Below are 20,690 nucleotides of genomic sequence, written 5' to 3' on the forward strand. Positions count from 1 at the left end.
TTCTAGATAGTGCTTTGTTAGAGTGTAGTAACAAACTACATGTACTTCACTACTGTTCACCATTTTCATAGTATCCTGGTCCAACAAAGTGATGAAATTTCAGAATCAAGTAATGTATCTTTTATGAAACTAGGTTTTCTGAGCGCTTCATCACATTATAGGTCCAAGACCAATGCTGAGCCAGTCTTCCTTTCATCATCCCTCCATCAGCCCAACAGTGCAGTGCTTGGTGTCTACTTGGTATCAAACTTAAATACAGTTGCAGTCAAAGCTTTTCAACACTCAAGTTAATCTTAAGTTTATCTACAAAATGTAGCTTTCATCTCTCTGCAATAAACTGAACAATTTAAATAGCTCAACACAACTTGTATAACAAAGTAGTTTCTGCTAATTCAGCACAAAACACTACTTTTATGACTACTGCAGTCTCAGAATTATTCAACCCCTTCATGGCAAGCATCTTTAGTGCTTAGTAGAGCACCCTTTTGCTGTTATGGCCTGCCACAAATGTGATTTATGGCCAGATACTCTTTTCTGGCCCTGTTCCTGAGGAATCTTTGCCCATATCTTATAGACAATGGCGTGGAAGGCATGACATGTCCTCTTAGAGTTTCCTGGTACTTGAATGAATCCATCTTGCCCTCCACACGTTGCAGGTTTGCAGTGCCATAGGAAGTAAAGCAGCCCCAGAGCACCAGTGAGCTACCACCACCATGCTTCACTGGAGGTGGGCTGTTCTGTTCAGCCTCTACTTCATTCTTCCTCTTCCAGACACACCACTGACCCACAGGCCCGAATAGTTCCGCTTTTCTTTAATCGCTCCACAGAATTGAATCCCAAAACACAGTTGGCGTGTGTATATATGGGTTCAAGCATAGCAGAACTGCCTTTTCTTGTGCCTTTGGCTCATTAGACGTGTACGTCTTGGTAGATAATGGAGGCCTTCTGCGTTTAGTACGTGCCTTACTTTGCAATTCGAAACCTCTGTGCCTCTACTGTCTAATCTTGCTGCAGATATTTGCAGCCACTTCAAGGTTTTTGACCACCTCCAACCACAGGAAGCTGGTGGTAGACATTGATGGCAGCCTCTGTCTGCCTCGACCAGGTAGTGTACCCAGAGTTCCTTTCTTTTTGAACTTGCGATCTGTGCTTCTGGTTGTATCTCTTGGAACATTCAGTGCCTTTGCTATCTGTATGTATGGTTTTTCTTGATGGTGCAAGGCAACAATCTCTTAACCTTTTGGTCTGATCTCTTGACTTGGCCATATTTCTCCCATGCAATCAAATGTTTGTCAACAGACCCCTAGTAAATCCAGATATTGGATTTGTTTCATCTCCAAGCACATGTGATGTCACTAATGAAGCTCTTGATTAGCTAGTGTGATTATAAATGTCTGTTCCTGTGAGGCATTCTATTCAGGGGGTTTAATCATTTGGAGACTGTAGTAGTCATTAAAAGTGGCATTTTGTATTGAATTTGTAGAAACCTCTTGTTATATTGGCAGTATTGAGCAATTAAAATTTAATTTAGTTTGATTGGTTTATTGCAAATAGATGAATGTTAGTAAATTTTCATGCAAATGAACCTAATTTGCAATGGGGGTTGAATAATTTGGATTGCAACTGTGTGTTCATTAGATATGTTGAGTGATCATAAATCATGCATACATAAAAACTATGAGAGAGGTGTCAAGTTCCATTTGTAATTCAATTTCTAAAAAAGTCTGTTCAGTTGAAAATGGGGGAGTGGCCCTTGAAGTGGGCCATTATTTGTACAAGCTTGGAAACTGCTGGTGTCTCATGCACACCTCCACAAAATATATGTGTGCTGCTAAAAATATTAATCGGCTTTTGTTTCATGACACTTTTTTGTCTGTAACGTTTGGTTATGTAGTTGTCGCCACTACCACGGCAGGGCCATTATCCGTCTCGTAAAGTAATTTTCTCTCCTGTCAACAAAAAAGAAATGCGTGCTAGATTTGCATAATTTGCCTTGGAAAATGTTTGGGCTGCACAGGAATGTTGTTGATCCTGTGGGGCGTTAACCAGGCCGTCGTCAGCCATGTGTGTATCGGTGAGCACAAAGCTCTCCTCCTCTAGATTTGTTGTTGTTTGTCAGGGTGTGTGTCAGTCGTACTATTGTTTGTGGGGGGGGCGTGTTCCACTCTTGTGTTGCGCAGCCTCTGCTCAGATGAGTTCCACTGGTGCTGCGGTTCCTGCGGGCTTCTGTGCAGCCCGATAACAGTGGGAGGATATCCTGTGAATTCCCTTCTGCTTCGCTTTCTGGATCTCATTTTTCTTTTATTTTTATTTTTATTTTTTCTTGACTACCCCCCCCCAGCCAAGGCTGACTACTGGCTGACTACTGAGAACAGCCAAGGATCTGTGCCAAGGAGCGTACTTGGACACTGGTTGTAGGGCGGGCGTTTAAAGATTCTTTTGGGGATTTTCTGTGGTGAACCATGATGAATGTGGTAAAATAAGTAGCTACCCATCTAGTTAGTTACGCAATTAGCTAGCGTGTTTTCTTTCTTTCTGTGGGAAAGAGGACGTCGAAAGAAAAGGAATACTTTTCCCTCAGGTGCTATTTTCATTAACATGTTCTTTTAATTAAAGTTTATATGGAATTCAGACAGGCCATCAGATTGGCATGTTTTGGCCTAAATAAATGGTCTGAATACACTTTAATATATGTACCCATAATGCAAACAGCTTAGTATAAAAATCCTAATGTAAAACCGCTAATCTATAATACCCCAGAAAGGTGTTGAAGGTTTTTGTGAATATTTTTTTTCTTAATTGTTAATTGTTTGTTAATTTTCAAGATGCGAGATTCAAGATGTTCGTTGTAGCTGAGACCTGCTCGGCTTCACAAAGCACCGGATGACCTGCTACTGTTATATGGCTTCATGTACAGGTTTTGCAGTGTGTGGCTGTACTGTGGCTGTACTGTAGCTGTGGCTGTATTGCAGATTGCACTGTGTCTGTCAGTGGTCGTCAGAGGAGGCGTAGCTGCTGTTTGTCTACAAACAGCATTGCCTGAGACTGCGAGGATTTCTGTTGTTCAACGGTGTTTAACGTTAGCAATTACAAGCGTTAACATTTACCAGTTTAATGGATTAATGCATTTTTGTCAACCGTAGGTGAAATGGACTATGGAGGTGCTGTGTTACGGTCTGACCCTTCCTCTGGATGGAGATACGGTGAAGCTGTGTGTGGACGTCTACACGGACTGGATCATGGTCCTGGTGTCACCCCGAGACTCCATACCCCAGCCCATAGTTAAGGAACCCAACCTTTATGTCCAAACTATCCTCAAACACCTTCACAACCTCTTCCTACCAAGGTGAGAAAGTGTGTGTGTGTGTGGGTGGGTGGGTGTGAGAGAGTAAGAGAGAGACAGATAAAAGATCCTGCTTTTAATCTCGGCAGGGACCGAACGTATACATTATCTGCAGTGAACTAATTTCAGTTTCCTGACAGAAGCATATAAAGAAATTAATGGGATTTAAGACAGATGACCCCACTGAAGCTTGTAATTAGTACAGCCTTAGGAGGACACATAAAAGCTAAGATGTACAGCTAAGATCCTTCACTTTTTGGGTAGCCTGCAGCAAACATGGAGATTGGCAAAGTAAGTTCCAAAATGCACAAGATTTTATTTGTGCACAGGCACATGATTGTAGCCGAACCGGAAGGTCTTCAAGGGTATATTACTATTAAAATTAGTAAATTGAGAATTGGCATCATGTTTATGTACATATATTTTTAATGCTTCAGGTGCAAAACGGCTGTTTCAAAAGTTTCACAACTCTCAAAAACATAAAATATTACATAACTAGCCATCTACTAAGCATGCAGATTATCGAAGTACTATTATGAGAGTACGTGTATGAAGATGCAGGAGATTGTGTTGGTAATCCCAGTGTTGGCACTGGAGTTAACTGCTCTGGGCCGGAGCTCTATGGCGAGGCGTCCTCTGAAGCATCTCTTTGCCTCGCAGTCTATACCAAAACGGGTGGAAAACAGTTGCAGGTTCACCATACAGAATTTACAGTATTGTGGATGTAATGAATGAGTAACTCAAACAGTTGGAGATCAGACCAGCCAGCTAACATTACTGTCTGTCTGATCGTTTTTGTTAAACCAGGCACAGGTGAATTTTCTTCATTCAGTTTAGTCATTGCTATAATGCGGGCACAAAATATTTCTTTGCTTTTCCCATCTTTTGAGTTTAAATCTAGATTTGGAATAACAAGATCTATCCCAGCTTTAATGTTTATTGACAATAGTCCAGCAGAAAAGACCTTAGCTGTACAGTGCATGAATTAATAGTAATAGTAATTTTAATTCAAATAAAACTGAACATTAATGAAAGGTCTTCAAAATCTGCTTTGATATAAAATTTGAGTATGATGATAAAATAATAAAACATCTGAAGGTGAAAACCGAGCCCTCTCCTCTTGGTTTGTCCTTCAGACCCGAGCACTTCAGCCCGATGCACTTCAGGCTGTGTCAGCAGGTGCTGGCCGCGGTGCAGAAGCTGGCCCGAGACTCCTCCTCCATGGCCCGAGAGACCTGGGAGGTGCTTCTTCTCTTCTTGCTCCGCATCAACGACACGCTGCTGGCCCCGCCCACCGTGGGAGGTCAGTGTCCGGGGTTGTGTGTGTGTGTGTGTGTGTGTGTGTGTGTGTGTGGTTGCTCCGCCCACCGTCTTTGGCTCTAAAGTGCTCTTCTAAACCACGTGTAAGCGTGCCGATTTGCTCCTGTCTAGGTGGCATAGCGGAGAAGCTAGCGGAGAAGCTGATCAGTGTCCTGTTTGAGGTCTGGTTCCTGGCCTGCACACGCTGCTTCCCCACCCCGCCGTACTGGAAGACGGCCAGGGAAATGCTGGCCAACTGGAGACACCACCCTCCAGTGGTGGAGCAGTGGAGCCGAGTCATCTCCGCCCTCACCTCCAGGTGCCCCGATGTGTGACCCACATTCACTGCCCTGAAGTGGACTAGGACAACCACAGCTAGACTTCCCATTTAGCCTCATAACGTCCGTTTGTGTGATTTTTATTAATTTTTTGTATTTCTTTCTTCAGGCTGCTGAGGTTCACTTATGGACCATCCTTCCCTCCTTTCAAAGTGCCCGAGGAGGACGCCAGTCTCATCCCCACGGAGATGGACAACGACTGCGTGGCCCAAACCTGGTATCGCTTCCTGCACATGCTCAGGTAGACGGCCACACACCCCCCCCCCCCCCCCCCCCCCCCACGAGTGATCGGCGTAGCTTCTTGGCCAGCCTTTTCTTTTTACCAAGCGTCATCACCCTTTCCTAAGCTGATGGTTTAGAGGCCAGCCGTGTGGGCTTGCTCCGGGCTCGCCCCGAGTGGAGCCGCTAATTCTCCTGTGTCCCACCCTCTCAGTAATCCGGTGGACCTGAGCAACCCTGTGATCGTCAGCTCCACTCCCAAGTTCCAGGAGCAGCTGCTGGGGGTGAGCAGTGTGCCTCACGAGGTCATCCAGCACCCCTGCCTCAAACAGCTGCCCCAGATCTTCTATAGGGCCATGAGGGGTGTCAGCTGCCTGGTGGACGCGTTCCTAGGTACGACACACCCGCCTTTCTCACCCGCGGCAATGTCGACTGGTCGTTTATTGGTTTCATTTTCTATATATAAAAACAAAAAAGGTCGAAGCTTTGTTTATATGAAGTGTGGTCATTAAGATTTTATCCCCAGTATGTTGTCTTTACTAGAGGTTTTTTTTTCCTTGGGTGATTCTTGAGTTACACCCAGAAAACCACATTTATTACACTCACCATGTTTCCATCACTGGGTATAGCGCTCTGAGTGTTCTGAGGTCAGCTGTGTTGAAGGGCATGTATGTTGTTGTAACGTGGAGGTTTTGATCATGTCATCATGCATGATCTGTACCACAGTGTGATTCTGTTTCCTCTTTTAGGTGTGGCAGTTTTTAAGAAAAACAAGAGTCATGAAACTCTGCCCTCTCATGGTACTCAGAAAAAGTACACCTTTCACCTGTCCCATGATTCAAATCTGGCCTGTAGAGGTTCAGTAATACGCCCAGTAGATGAAGTTTTCTTACTGATGAAATCAATGTTGACGTTGCTTGCTTTTTTTTTTTTTAAATGGCAGTAGCTTATCTTACTAACCTCTGAGCAAGTAGCTAGTAACACCACCGCTTGACGTAGGACGCACCAGTGCGCTTTACGCTCATACCAGAGCCCCCGTCGTCTAGACACGCGTACCTCACATCTACGCACGTCTAGCCTTTTCTGACTAATTGGTAATATGTCGTTACAGAAGACCGAAAGGCGGTGGCTCCTCTTAGTCTTGAGTGGGTTGCGGTGCTTTTAATCTGTGTCCAGCATGCCGTTTTTAAAGCTGACCCCCCGTCGTCTTGCCCGTAATCAGGAGGCGTACGCGTTCCGGGGTGCTAACATCACGGATGTTCGAAATCACTTTCTGCTTCCTCTTTTTGGCACTTTATGCTCTCACAAGCCAATTTGCTCTTTTGCGGACTGATTGGTAATGTGTCGTTACAAATGACCAAAGGGCGTTGGCTCCTCCCGATCTTGAGTTGGTCGCTGGGTTTTTAATCTTGCATCGGTGGAACTGTTGTGTTTCTTCTCCCTCAGGAACGACGGTACCTAGGAGCTATATTCGGGAGAGACTTCCCTCTCTAGGTACCCACTATGTCTGACCCAATTAATCAGATAGTGACTAACCACATGCCTGGTTAGTCATGTCGGACCCGATTTTTTTGGGGTGTAGTGCGTAGTTTGGGGTGTAGTATGTACTTTTCCTCTGAGGCTACTCTTGTGCACCAGTCAGAACGTCTAACTTTGCATCATGGTAGTCTCAGAGGCTGTGGGGATGTACATCATGAGAAACATCAATGAAACTGCAACTGAACAAAGGCGGGAGGAAAAAAGAAGTAAATTTCTTTTAAAAGAAATAAATTAAAAACATAATTTCTGGGTTCCCATCCCTGATCTGTTTCGACATCTTTGCATCGGATGTTTCTGACGATGATCTCTGTGTGATGCGTTTTGATACGTGTGCATTTCTAACCCTGTTTGTTCCTAGGTGTCGCTGTATCTAGGAACAATTTTCGAGACAGGCTACCAACTTATGGTATTTTTTTTATTTTATTTTTTTTAAATGCTCCTGACCAATCATATGAGAGCTCTTTGCTTACCTAGGATCCTGCTTGGGTTTGAGTATAATTGGGTGGTTAAAAGTGTTGCATGCGTGAGTGTTTTTAAAATAAATAAAATAAATCATGGACGTGTTATAAAACGTATGACTTGCTACACCTAAAGCACCTTTGATCTCTTGGGCAATAAAGGGTTCACACCTGAGTGGATGTGCAGTTCTTTTAATGGACGCCATTTTTTATGGTTAGATGATACAACTTCAGTGGAGTACAAGGGGGAACAAAATCGATCCCCAAGCGTGGAGATGCCCCGTCAGGGAAAGGCTCCTCTCCGGCCTCCCCCCACTGTGTTCTTACCCCGCTGTGTTCTTGAGGAAGGTGCACAGTGCTGTTATATTTCAGCAGTGGTATAGTTTGTGCGATTCCTAACCATCCTGACCATTTTTCTGTGTTGAATATTTTAAACTACACATAATCAATATCAGATTGCTGTACTCACCGAATCAATACTTACCGTTCAGGATCAAAGATATTACACATTATAAATTCCATGTTTGCATGTAGTCTCATGGCTTTTAAACAGGTAAAAAGCATGAAATGGAATTTGATTACATTTGATTTGCACCTTTTCTCTTATACCTTCCTTTCAGGGGTTGTTTTGTTATAATTAATTTCTCTTCAGATGGCAGACAATTGCTATGCTCAAATGATGTGTACAGCTGATGGTCAGACATGTTTGTGGGTTGGAAAGGTGCTGGCTGTGTGTCCAGGCCTGGTCTAAAATATCCAGTCAGGTGACGGGTTTATCTCCTTGTGAAGTGCTGAAGACTGAAGACCAATTTTGGCATCAGGGTGGAATTGTAAAGATGTAAAACTCTGGATGTTACATTTTCCCTTGATTTGGATTATTACTGTTATTTTTTTGTTTTCCCCTCACAGGTATATCCAGACCTCGGTCAGACAGTGCCCCGCCCACTCCTGTTAACAGACTTAGTATGCCTCCGCCCCCAACAACCACCAACACCACGCCCCCTCGAAGGCACAAACCCACAGCAGTTACCAAGACTACCAGCAAAGCAACCACGGTAACAACCTGACAAAGTAACAGTGATCTAAGCCGTAACCAAGCATTTGTGAACACTAGTGAAGTGTCGAAAGAGTATGTTCATCATACAGTAAAGTCTATAACACAGAGTATGTTCATCATACAGTAAAGTCTATAACAAAGAGTATGTTCATCATACAGTAAAGTCTATAACAAAGAGTATGTTCATCATACAGTAAAGTCTATAACAAAGAGTATGTTCATCATACAGTAAAGTCTATAACAAAGCGTGTGTGTGACTTGTTTCGTTTTTTTTTGTTGCTTTTTTTTTTTCTTTTTCAGACTGGCCAGTCCAAAGTTTCGCATCAGCCGTCCTCTAGCTCTCCCCTTTCCAGTCCAAACCAGACGAGCTCAGAGCCTCGACGCCTGCCTGCTCCCACCAGGCCAAAGGTCAACAGTGTGCTAAATCTCTTTGGCCAGTGGCTGTTCGATGCCGCGCTGGTCCATTGCAAACTCCACTCTGGCCTCAGCAGGGAAAGCAGTATGACTGGTAAGATGTTTTACTGGTACGGGCTGACAGTTTTTACATGGAATTACTTCTTGCAAACATTTGGTTTTACATATACTTTCCCCATTTATCTCCTTTCTTTTCCTGTTACTGTTTTTATTTCCATTCTCCTTTTTCTTATACAAAATAGGCTATTCCTACCTGCAAGATTGTTTTCTCAAATGTGATATGAGGGTACCACTAATCTTGTGAAGCCATGGTAGCATTCAACAGCTCAAAGGTACCTTGTGGGTATTCTGTAGTAATATCTCTATATACAAAAAAAAAAAAAAAATAGCTCCTAGAACCTCAAATCCCTCTATCCATAAGTAACCAGGAAGGAGTTACTTAAATTATCATATATTGACAAAACTAAGGCCTTGGGGAGCTCTTTTATGGACTAGGGATTATTAGGAGATTTTTTATGGATTAGGGATTAAGTGGGGTACTACACTAGATGTTTACTCAGATTCTCGTTTGCCATGAAACCTTTTAGACTTAAAGAAAACTTGGTAAGATCATTTTGAGATTAGTGAAGAGATATAATGATGAATGTAGGAGAGCTAAAACGGTGTTCTGTAAAAAGCCATTTTTTTGATAATCGTTGCTTAATGCAGCTTTCAGACACTGAATGCCCATCATGGTGGTAAACCTAAATAGCAAAGTGATGGGATGAACTTTGTGCTGCTTTGATAAACTAACAAAATCTTGCATAAAGTGTCTTTAAAGGAAACTGACCAAAATCAGAACATTGTACAGTCAGTCCTCCAATATATGTCCATTGCTAAAAAAAAAAATTACTGGCTAGCATTGCTTACATGTAATGGAAGTAATTGATATAGAGATGCACTACACTAGATACTTGCCTAATATCCTCAGATATTTACCTCAGACTTGTGCCTTCATGTAATGTAATACAGACTAATTGGTGTTTAGAGTCCAGTAAGGAGACTTTTATCTATAAAAAGGAACACAATTACACTGCATAGCTGAAAGCTTGAATGTAATTTGCGCAACTATCTTAGACGCGTAGAGGAGACCTTTCTTTCTTTCTTAGCCCATAATCACTTCATGCAAGCTTGTGGGTGTCTTCCAATTTACAGTAGAATTAAATTGTAAATGGGAAATTGAACATTACATTTTACAAAATTATTTAGTTTAATAAGGTCCTTTGAAACTGGTGTGAAGTTTTGGACCTGTGTTTATCCTAATGTATCAAATTAGTGTCAGCACACCTTCATTACTTATTATGTTAGTATTAAAAAAAAAACTAAAGCAGAAAGAAGCAACGTTTAGAGAATGTACTAGAATAAAATGTGTAGAAGCGTAAGTAGACCAAAGCGTAAATTTGATTTTGGCCAAATTGCTTAATTTTCTTTTATTCGGGCTGTCAGGTATATGAATCTCCGATTTGTTTTCATTCGAATATCAGTAAAATATTTCTATTTTTGGTGATGAGTCTGGTGGTAGAAATTGACAAAAAAATGTGAAAATTACCACAGTTGTCAAAGACAGCAAATTATATCTAGTGCTCTTGATGTGCTCTCATTAATCAAGGTGTAATAAGGAAAAGTTATAAGGAATGACAAATTTAGCATAATTAGTATATTTTATGAAATCAATTAAATTTCCTTAGAGACTGAAACCCATAAAAGTCTTCTTCATTAAAGTATTGTGAGATGAATGTCTGGGATGAGGTTGGATTATGGGAAGTGTTAGGCAGGCTGATCGTCCATCTTGTGTTTGCCTTGTTTCTGTTCCATTTTTATTCATGCATGATGAACACTTGAAGCTCAGTGTCCTCTTATAGCCACTGTCTTTACTTCCTACATAGCTGTGAGCATCTTGAGCGTCTAAAATTGCGAGACAAAGGACCATTATGACATTCTTCATAGTTTCTAATTCTCTGTTACTGCTGTTATTTGATTTGTTCCCATTTTTATCTCTATCTTGCAGCTACATTTTTCCAAATTCTTCTTTCTTATAAATCTTGTAAGTAGGAACACAAGCTTTACCAGTTGCAATTATTTTGTTAATTTTCTTTTCTTTTTATGTTTTGCTTTGACACTGTCATATTCTGTTGTCGCAGTATTGTTTTCTTGGGGCAAGAGATTTGGCCATACACCGCTTGGTTCTGGTATTACGGGTCCGGGGAGTGTAGTGACTGCTGCCCAAATGTCATCAGCTCAAATGCAACAAATATTCTGAATTCCTCATTGAAACAATCGTAGGTAAAGTCACCAGCAAAGGGCAGAGAATGTTTGTTGCAATTGATCATTCGTTTCTGGATGCAACTTAACCTGCCATCATACAACCAGTTCCTTCTCATACCATCCACCTAAAGGACCTCTACTAACCGATCTTCTCCAAAGAAACACAACAGCCAACGTTGTCCTCAGTTTCGCCTGGTGCTTTGATTCTGTAGCTTTTTTTTTTGTTATCATTTGATTTATTTTTATTTATATTTTTGGTTTGTTATATTGATTATTTTAAGTTTTGTATGAATATTTCTGCATGTCGTGGATGTGTGTGAAGTATGTTTCAGCCATATTGTGCCTTTTGATGTGTTATTTGGAGACGCTGAGTCACAGTAGTTTTTTTCCTCAACATTTGTCTTATAAATCTCTTGTCAAAGTGTGGTGTTTGTTAACAGGGAGGCTGACCAGGAGAGCTTATCTTTTTCCTGTTTTCTTTTTCTTCCCTGACTGATTATTCACTCGATCAACAGCCATTATTGTATGAGGAATTTGTGTAGTTTTTCTTTCAAAATTACATAGGTTTCATTAAAACACACAGGTTTCATTAAAGTGCTAGTAAACTAGCTCTTGAGGTCATCTTCAAATGCAGTTTCATTAGAAGTTACAAAGTAACTCTGCTGCATATCATGAATGAGCATAGAATTCGTAACAAAATAACAAATTTAAGATTAAAAACAGCTACACGAATGATCATGCTATATTGATAAAGTATGACTTGTTAAATTATTTTAAAAGTACATAAAAATTTAAAGATTTTAGTTCAACCAGGATTTCCAAAGACGTTTTTGGTTTGTGGACCTCTTTGTCTGTAATCCCTGTTAAGACCCTTTTAGTAGCCCATGGAAACAGTCACTTAGGTCTTGCATCTCTTCCTGTCCTCTTCTGTCTCTCTCTCCCTCTTTTTCTCCCTCTCAGCCCTTGCAACTCAGGCTGGGGTTGAGCTGAGGAGGAAGGGCTCTCAGATGTCTACTGACACTATGGTGTCAAACCCCATGTTCGACGCCAATGAGTTCCCCGACAATTACGAGTCTGGTCGAGCAGAGGCTTGTGGAACACTGTGTAGAATCTTCTGCAGTAAGAAAACCGGAGAGGAAATTCTGCCTGTTTACTTGTCCAGGTACAGTAATCTAGGGCTTCATTGTGGACCCCCACCCCACAATAGCTTCTAGTTACAGCCCACTACTTGTGTGTTTTGCAGTTCTGTTTGGTTGTGCTTTTAAACTAGGCCACACTTAAAACCTGGCAATTTTAGTAAGGCAGCTTTAGTAGCCTGTATCTCTCTCACACACATGCACACACGCGCACACACGGTTTTGTTATATTGTGATGAACGGAAGCTTGTTAGAATCCTAATCAGATTCATCATTCTCTCCATGAGTTAATTTTTTTGTTGTTGTTTGCTTGTTTCTTATGCTGAATGTATGTGGGTGCTAATACAATTTGATCTGCCTCCCTGACTATGTAATCACATTTAAGGCATCTAATACCATACTGAAATTTTCCAAACGAGATTTTTTTTTTTCTCCAGACTGTGGTGATGTCAGTTTGGGTTTCTTGTTTTTCTGTCCCCACCCTACGTGATCTGCTCTCCGTTCCTGCCAGGTTCTACATGGTCCTCATCCAGGGTCTTCAGATCTCCGACTACATCTGTAGGCCAGTTCTGGCCAGCATTATCCTCAACTCTTCACCTCTGTTCTGCTCTGACCTGAAAGGGATCAACGTCGTGGTTCCATACTTTATATCTGCACTGGAAATTATTCTTCCTGATCGGTGAGTAGCTGCGTGAGGCCTCTCCTACACCCATAAAACACCTGGCTCTGTATTGGTTTTTTTTATTACTTTGGAACTTTTGACGTTGAAGGATGTTTGAAGGATCTGTTAATGTTCTTAAGATAGCATATTCCGCAACCGACACAAACGTTCATCTCTAAATGACGTTAAGCTTTTGAATTTCCACACACCTCTAATGAGTGTGTCACACTAGCTGCCATGCTGGTCACACATCATTGACCGTCTCTGCAGCACACACCGTGGCTCTAATTGCTTGTTCCAGATGCTTTTGGAATATGTTGAGGACCACTACCCTCCAAAAGATAACTGGTCGTTTACTGTAGAATCATGCAACGGTGAAGGTGAAGTTTCATCCTCTTTTTACAGTGAATTGACCAAATTTAAGTCCTACGTAAACCCCACTGAATTGAGAAGAGCTTCCATCAACATGCTGCTCGCTATGCTGCCTCTCCCGCACCATTTCGGCAACGTCAAATCTGAGGTGAAGCCTGCGACTCGGTTTATCTGCTGCTGCGGTCTCTTCCACTCGTAGAAACACGCCGACGTGCCGAGTAACTGCTCCTCTAATCTCTCCCGTATCCTATTTTCAGGTTCTATTGGAGGGTAAATTTAGCAACGATGACAACTCCCTTCAAGATAAAGCGGTGACCTTCCTCTCCCTGAAGCTGCGATTGGTCAACGTTTTGATTGGCGCTCTGCAAACCGAAACGGACCCAATCAACACCCAGATGATACTAGGTATGAGTTGTTTCCTCGATGTCTGTTTTCTAATTCGGGTAGCTTAAATTCGTTTTCAGTGTGTTTTATTATCTCTTAATTATTCTGATCCGTCACAGTCAAACTAAGGTTTGTTGTACATCATGTTCTGTTCACAGCTGCAATGCTGAATATAGTCCAAGATTCCGCTCTTCTGGAGTCTATAGGCGCCCAAGCCGAGCTGGTAAGTTGTTGGCGCGCTGTTTCTCCATGGAAGAGAGTGAGTCACAGTCTGTTGGTGTTTACTGTCATCTTCTTACACTGCAACACACTGCAACGTGGTATTTTTAACATTGCCCTTGGCATCGATATGTTTGTACTGTTATTTTAAAGGCTTTGTGGTCTTGTACACAGACCTCAGGGGGGGAGGGGTTTGGGTGAACGCTGGGCGCGGGGGGGGGGGGTTCAGGCCTGGGCGCTCTAACTGGAGGACCGGCGTGTGCAGGGAGGCGTGGACGGAGGGCCCCCCCTGGACAAGAGCCACAGCCGTAACAACAGTAGCATCAGCAATGCCAGCGCGGGCAGTTCCGAGGCCACCACGCCGGACAGCGAGAGACCCGCCCAGGCCCTTCTCCGCGACTACGGTAATCCCACGGAGCCCGTCAGGGCGTGGCAGTCACCTGCAGCCCTAGGGTCGGTGGGTGGGGGTTTGGGGGTGTTGATAGGGGGGTGTTTGTGCATTGTGTGTTCCTCTTGTAAGCTTCTGCATTGCGAATATTGCAAACGCTAAGCATGCTCTGTAGTTGCACGATAGCTGTTTAGGTTTCGCATGGTGACAGCAAAAGATTTGAATGTCTCTTTTTGACATAGTATCGCATGTACTTCAGCCTAAGAGTCATTTATAATATTTATTTATTTATAATTACTTGTAATATGGCTGATGCACTGTCTGTGTTGGAAGCATGGTGTTAGAATGGCACGATGCTCACTGTCATTTCAGTCATTAGTGTTTTTGTGAGATGGAACATCAGCGCATTCAGCCAGTGCGGCGTCCCCAGCTGTGCGCGTTATGCGGGCGTGCACGAGTGCGTGCGTGCGCACGAACGCGCGTGTGAGCGAGCGTGCGCACGCCGGTGCTACATGGCTGCGCGTCCGTGCTCGGCTTGGGCGTGCCCTGTGCACGCGCCCGTGTGTGTGTGCGCGTGTGCGCGACTAACCCCGCGCTTCGCGCCGTGCTGTGTGTCATATCCCAGCTCTCCACACAGACACGGCGGCCGGCCTGCTGATACGCAGCATACACCTGGTCACCCAGCGCCTCAACTCGCAGTGGAGGTCAGACATGAGCATCTCGCTGGCCGCCCTGGAGCTCCTCGCCGGTCTGGCCAAGGTACGACGGATCATACATGGCCTGAAGCGAATGACGACTGGCGACGTATGTGGTAATGTTCAGTGTTGGGCTGTTCCATGACCTCGGTACAGAGTCTGCAGGCCACAGTGTCTCAACTCGACAGTTTAGGAAGAGACTTGCGCATTTAATGCCTTAAAAGTCGTTGAAGGAACTTTGAATTGGGTCCCGTAATGGGCAGCTGAGGTGATGTGATCTTTCATCTTGGTTTTAATGAGTAGAACCTTCTGCCCTGTCTGTAAAGTATCTAAGAAAAACGTCCTAAATACATCGAATTACAATAATCTGTGAGATTCACACATGAATGAAAAGATATGATTAGAGAAATTGAGTCGATAAAGTCCTGACACATTTGATTCGTCAGGAAGTCTTTCTTGACTGCAAAATGTGGCTGAACCTAACCGTACGGCCGGGTTTCTGATGAACTGTATTCGGAGACGGCAGTTTTCATTTAATTAGAGAAAATTATTGTTCCTTCAGCTTTTTATATCCTCGAAGCGCTCTGAGATGCTTCAGTGAGCACAGATCATTAGTCCTCAGAGTGAGGTAGAGCCGGATGTCGTCTGAGTAACAGGCGATAGGTATTACAGCAGTGAATAGAGCTCTCTTCTCTCACACGAGAGAGGGCCCAGTGTCACGAGGTACGAGATGAGCGATGTGAACACGGCATGCAAGGCCAGTCAAACACTTAGTTCGATGTAATTCCAAACTGTGGCAACCACAGCCGTGTAGGAGCTGATCCCGGCCTGGGCCACTCGACCGGTCTCATCGTGGTTTTGCCCCCTTGTTAGGTGAAGGCGATCGTGGAGTCTTCGGACCGCAAGCGGGCCGTCGGCTCGGTGTGCAGCTACATCGTGCATCAGTGCAGTCGGCCCGCCCCCCTCCACTCCCGAGACCTGCACTCCATGATCGTCGCCGCCTTCCAGTGCCTCTGCGTGTGGCTCACGGAACATCCTGACATGCTGAACGAGAAGGTACGACCCGAACGAGAAGGTCCACCGCAAAACGCCCACCTGCGGTACTGGCAAGGGCAGGAGGGGAGAGGTTGGGTTGGTGCTCATCCCTGTGTGTGTGTGTGTGTGTGTGTGTGTGTGTGTGTGTGTGTGTGTGTGTGTGTGTGTGTGTGTGTGTGTGTGTGTGTGTGTGTGTGTGTGGCAGGACTGTCTCATAGAGGTGTTGGAGATTGTCGAGCTGGGCATCTCGGGCAGCAAGTCAAAGACGAGCGAACAGGAAGTGAGGTATAAAGGTGACAAAGAGCATAACCCTGCTTCCATGAGGGTCAAAGACGCAGCTGAAGCCACGTTGTCATGGTGAGGTCAATACCTTCTTGATGTGTGATGATTAAACACATTGCAGGTGTTTAATACCCAAACACTACCCCCCCCCCCCCCACATCTATTATCTCTACAGCATCATGCAGGTGTTGGGGGCGTTCCCGTCGCCCAGTGGCCCCGCCTCCACCTGCAGCCTGCTGAACGAGGACACCCTCATCAAACACTCCAGGCTCTCGTCCACCTCCCACAGCAGCTTCAGATACTTCGTCCTGGACAACTCCGTCATCCTGGCCATGCTGGAGCAGCCGCTGGGTAACGAGCAGAGTGAGTAATGAAGCGCAGCGCGCGCGCGCTAGCTACGCCTCTCTCCCACCGCACACGCACTAACCGCTGCGTGCGGTTGTGTCCCGGCAGACCCGTCTCCGTCCGTTACCATGCTGATCCGGGGCATGTGTGGGCGTCACGCCTGGACCATGCAGCTCTTCCACCAGCCTCGAGGAGCACGTGCCAATCAGAAGGTAAGACGCCCTCCGCCCCTCTCACCACCAACCAATCAGAACGTCATGGGCTCACACCGCTAAACACTAAAGTATTTACAGACATGATGAAATTATCAACTATTAATAAATTCATTTGTAGAGCAAAATAAATATTTACTATTCCCATAAGCTACAGGTGCATCGCGATCAATTAGAATATCAAAAAGTTTATTTATTTCATTAATTCAGTACAAAAAGTGAATCTGATATCTGTTAATGTTGATTGTGGCTTATAGCCAATGAAAACCCAAAATCATGATCTCAAAAAATTATATAAGAACAACTGAAAAAATGGATTTTAATTCAGACATGTTGGGCTACAGAAAAGTATGTACAGTAAATGCACACAATACTTGGTCGGGACCAGTGTTGAGAATAACGCCGTTATTTTTAATAACGTTAGGTAATGGCATCATTTTGTCAGTAACGGGATAATATAATTAATTACTTTTCCTGTCGTTACAACGCCGTTGACGTTACTGGTCATTAAAAGCGGTGCGTTACTATATATTGACAGTGATGTCAGTAACACGTTACTTAGTAACGCGTTACTCTAATCTTACCACTTTTTTCGGTAACGAGTAATATAACGCGCTACTATTTCCAGTCCAGTAATCAGATTAAAGTTACTTATCCAAATAACTGCGTTACTATTTTTATTTTCCCTAGTAAAAATATATATTTTGCTTTCTTTTTGGTCAGTTCTACTTTTGCGTCTGACCGTAGCGCTCGACTCCGAACGCTGCGCGCGACCCTGTGAAAGCGCGAGCACGTTTTACAAGTCATTTTTTGCAGTGTCCTCCCGAAACGATATGTGGTAGTATAAAGAAATACCCCTCAAAAACAGGGGAAGGGACATTTACCTGAAGAATTTTAATGTTGCTTTGTGTTCCACGTTTGAAAAGTGCTGGAATTTTGACTAACGTTGCCTACTTTAAAATGCTTGAAATTGTAATGGTATTTCGTTTCACAAGCTGTCTGACTGAACAGTTCGCTTGTATTACGTTTACAAATAAATTTACAAATAATACCGCGCAGCTACACAAACGTAATGTCAGGAGATACTGTAGCGACTACTACTCCTCACGGCGAGTCTTGCCCTTTAAGTGACACTGGTTTCCCTCCTCTGGATTTTTGGATTAAGCAGTTTCTGCCTCAGTTACCGAACCTGCTTCAATACATTGTTACTGTTAAAAATGCACTTCCAATAAAGTGAGTATTGGAAAATTTTAATTTGCTGCTGAATGTAACTATTAAAGTAACTTGTAATCTAACGTAGTTACTTTTAAAATCAAGTAATCAGTAACGTAACTAAGTTACTTTTAAAAGGAGTAATCAGTAATCGGATTACTTTTTCAAGGTAACTTAGCCATCACTGTATATTGACATACTAACAGTAATCCGAGTGGACCCCAGCCCAGGCTAGTGAGGAGTAACAGATCTCGATAGGTCACAGTTCTCGGTGTAACACCTGTTTATCTTAACAAGTCAGTAAGCGATTGGCTAAGGCAGCGTTATGGTAGCCAATCAGAGCCAGTGTTTTTACACGTGTGATGAAGCACACCAGTGACACGTGACCCAAATGGAGAAGAGGCAGAAATGGCGAGTCAGGAGCAAGCCGAAGAAAAGTTAGCATTTTCAAGGTGGCAATATAAACATTATTTAAGAAAATACTTGAAGTTCCTGGATGTCTACCAGACTGGGTATTTGATTTATTTAATTAAGAATAGAGGTTTTATTGTTAAGTTTACTTCTGTTGTGAACAAAGCAGTTGTCTCAGGTTGAGAGAATTTAATTTAATTTGATAGATGTAAATGCACTTTATATAGTGTAACTTTTTACTTTAGGTTTTTTTTTTTTTTTTTTTTTTTTACAAAGATTTGGGATTTTAAAGGATTTTATCCTGCACTGGTCTGTTGATGTGCAATAAATATCAAAAGTTAAACACCTTTCTGATCTACTCATTTCAACTGACTGTGAAAGCTGCTTTTTCAAAAAAATCCTTATTCATTGGCATATATCTTTTTTTTTTTTTTTACTGTAACACAAATAGTTACTTTCCCTGGTAACAAGTTACTTTTATTATAGAGTAATTCAGTTACTAACTCAGTTACTTTTTTAAACAAGTAGTGAGTAATTATAACTAATTACTTTTTAAAAATAACGTTCCCAACACTGGTCGGGACTAGGGGTGGGCGATATAATATCGTTCACAAAAATACCGGTACATTTCTTTATTCGATAGGATTTCGCTATATCGCGACATTATGACGCAAGGACGCAGGTTGTGTGTGCAGCGCGCAAAATAAACATGGCCAACAGCGGAGAGAGCAGCAGTGCTCACACTGTGAATTATTTAGTTCCTAAACGAGGAGCTACATCAGTAGTGTAGAAGTATTTCGTGAACAGTTCACGTTCAAAGTTCACAATTTTAATTATGAACTAGTTCAAAGTTCAGTTCATTTTACTTTTTTTTGTGAGATATTCAAATACTTTTTTCACGATTTGGCTGTTGCGCAATCAAGGGGTGGACACAAATGCGAACTTGCGAAGTAGATAGTACAATCTCATTAGATTTTATTTCACATCTTACATTTGCAGACGACACACGAGTGGACCGCGAATGACGTGGCATGATGAATAGAGAACTAACGCTTAATACACTAAAAGGCAGCGGAAATGACAAGGGCACAAAACTAGACCAAACAAGAGTACAACTAATTGTTACATACACTGACATGAACAAACACACGGGAAGCAAGTAACGGCCATACATGAACATGAAGTCTAACAGAACATACATGTATTGCCAGGCACGATATCACGTTAGAGAACACGGAGACCAAACATGAACTGAAAACCTAAAACACTACGAACCTGAAAATGGAACAGAGACTTTAACCATAAACAAACACGAAGCTAATCAAAACCACGAATCACAGATAAGGCGTGAATACCGTGCACACCAAACTAGGAAATAAAGAAACGACAATGACCCCCGAAGGTATAGTCTGGACATAGGCTATATATACACACCAACTAGGAGATAAAGAAACGACAATGATCCCTGAAGGTACAGCCTGGACATATACGCACCAACTAGGAGATAAAGAGACGACAATGATCCCTGAAGGTATAGTCTAGACATACGCACCAACTAAGAGATAAAGAAACGACAATGATCCCTGAGGGTATAGTCTGGACATATACACACCAACTAGGAGCTAAAGAAACGACAATGATCCCTGAAGGTATAGTCTAGACATACGCACCAACTAAGAGATAAAGAAACGACAATGATCCCTGAGGGTATAGTCTGGACATATACACACCAACTAGGAGATAAAGAACCGACAATGATCCCTCAAGGTATAGTCTGGACATATACACACCAACTAGGAGATAAAGAACCGACAATGATCCCTCAAGGTATAGTCTGGACATAGGCAATACACACACACACATACGCTTGTAAAACTAGGACAAGCTAACACGGAACAGCTGAAACAGAGGGGCGTAAAAAGAACAAGGAAAACATTAAAACGACGAGACTAGAAGGGGGCGGAGCCAGACGTGACAACTACAAGCTAGAAATCACTATACGTTCTTATACGTGTTATGCCTACCCCGCTCTGCTGCAATTCATCACGGGTAACGTCGTGCGGAAGCCAGTATGTTATTAACTAGCCAGTATGTTAACTATTCTCATGCGGACACTACGTTGCCCACAATGCATTGCGCACACAACGTCAAAACTATTTCTGTTTGGTGATTCATGATTTAAGCAGCACCAGCGAGAATACAGGAGGGAGAAAATTTCTCTCGTTGCGTTTCAAAAGAGAAAACAGATGTCACTCAGTTTTCAATGGAAACAAATTCCAACGTTCATTTACAGTGATGTCTACCGTTCATGACACATAATGTGAACTAATTCACGTTCAAGTTATTTAAAAATGTGTTTCGTTCAGT

The 20,690-nt window shown here is 42.9% G+C and overlaps 1 protein-coding gene across 5 annotated transcripts in view; it reads left to right on the forward strand.

Annotated features, from left to right (window-relative positions):
- The window catches only part of ralgapb (Ral GTPase activating protein non-catalytic subunit beta), a 33,210-nt gene that overhangs the window by 4,696 nt on the left and 7,824 nt on the right, over nucleotides 1–20,690 (forward strand). For 2 of the 5 annotated variants that reach the window (XM_076993360.1, XM_076993358.1), the window contains exons 3-23: nucleotides 3,144–3,346; nucleotides 4,480–4,646; nucleotides 4,775–4,961; nucleotides 5,090–5,221; nucleotides 5,414–5,592; nucleotides 5,949–5,999; nucleotides 6,646–6,693; nucleotides 7,097–7,144; nucleotides 8,106–8,251; nucleotides 8,554–8,761; nucleotides 11,932–12,133; nucleotides 12,619–12,786; nucleotides 13,174–13,288; nucleotides 13,398–13,545; nucleotides 13,683–13,747; nucleotides 14,009–14,147; nucleotides 14,757–14,890; nucleotides 15,700–15,882; nucleotides 16,067–16,218; nucleotides 16,319–16,506; nucleotides 16,597–16,700. In XM_076993360.1, the coding sequence (XP_076849475.1) occupies nucleotides 3,144–3,346; nucleotides 4,480–4,646; nucleotides 4,775–4,961; nucleotides 5,090–5,221; nucleotides 5,414–5,592; nucleotides 5,949–5,999; nucleotides 6,646–6,693; nucleotides 7,097–7,144; nucleotides 8,106–8,251; nucleotides 8,554–8,761; nucleotides 11,932–12,133; nucleotides 12,619–12,786; nucleotides 13,174–13,288; nucleotides 13,398–13,545; nucleotides 13,683–13,747; nucleotides 14,009–14,147; nucleotides 14,757–14,890; nucleotides 15,700–15,882; nucleotides 16,067–16,218; nucleotides 16,319–16,506; nucleotides 16,597–16,700 (2,967 nt within the window). The remainder of the gene's footprint in view (nucleotides 1–3,143; nucleotides 3,347–4,479; nucleotides 4,647–4,774; nucleotides 4,962–5,089; nucleotides 5,222–5,413; nucleotides 5,593–5,948; nucleotides 6,000–6,645; nucleotides 6,694–7,096; nucleotides 7,145–8,105; nucleotides 8,252–8,553; nucleotides 8,762–11,931; nucleotides 12,134–12,618; nucleotides 12,787–13,173; nucleotides 13,289–13,397; nucleotides 13,546–13,682; nucleotides 13,748–14,008; nucleotides 14,148–14,756; nucleotides 14,891–15,699; nucleotides 15,883–16,066; nucleotides 16,219–16,318; nucleotides 16,507–16,596; nucleotides 16,701–20,690) is intronic. The other 3 variants (XM_076993359.1, XM_076993361.1, XM_076993362.1) reach the window with 3 other exon arrangements.

This window comes from Brachyhypopomus gauderio, unplaced genomic scaffold, assembly GCF_052324685.1.
Source record: "Brachyhypopomus gauderio isolate BG-103 unplaced genomic scaffold, BGAUD_0.2 sc111, whole genome shotgun sequence".
Taxonomy (NCBI): Eukaryota; Metazoa; Chordata; class Actinopteri; order Gymnotiformes; family Hypopomidae; genus Brachyhypopomus; species Brachyhypopomus gauderio.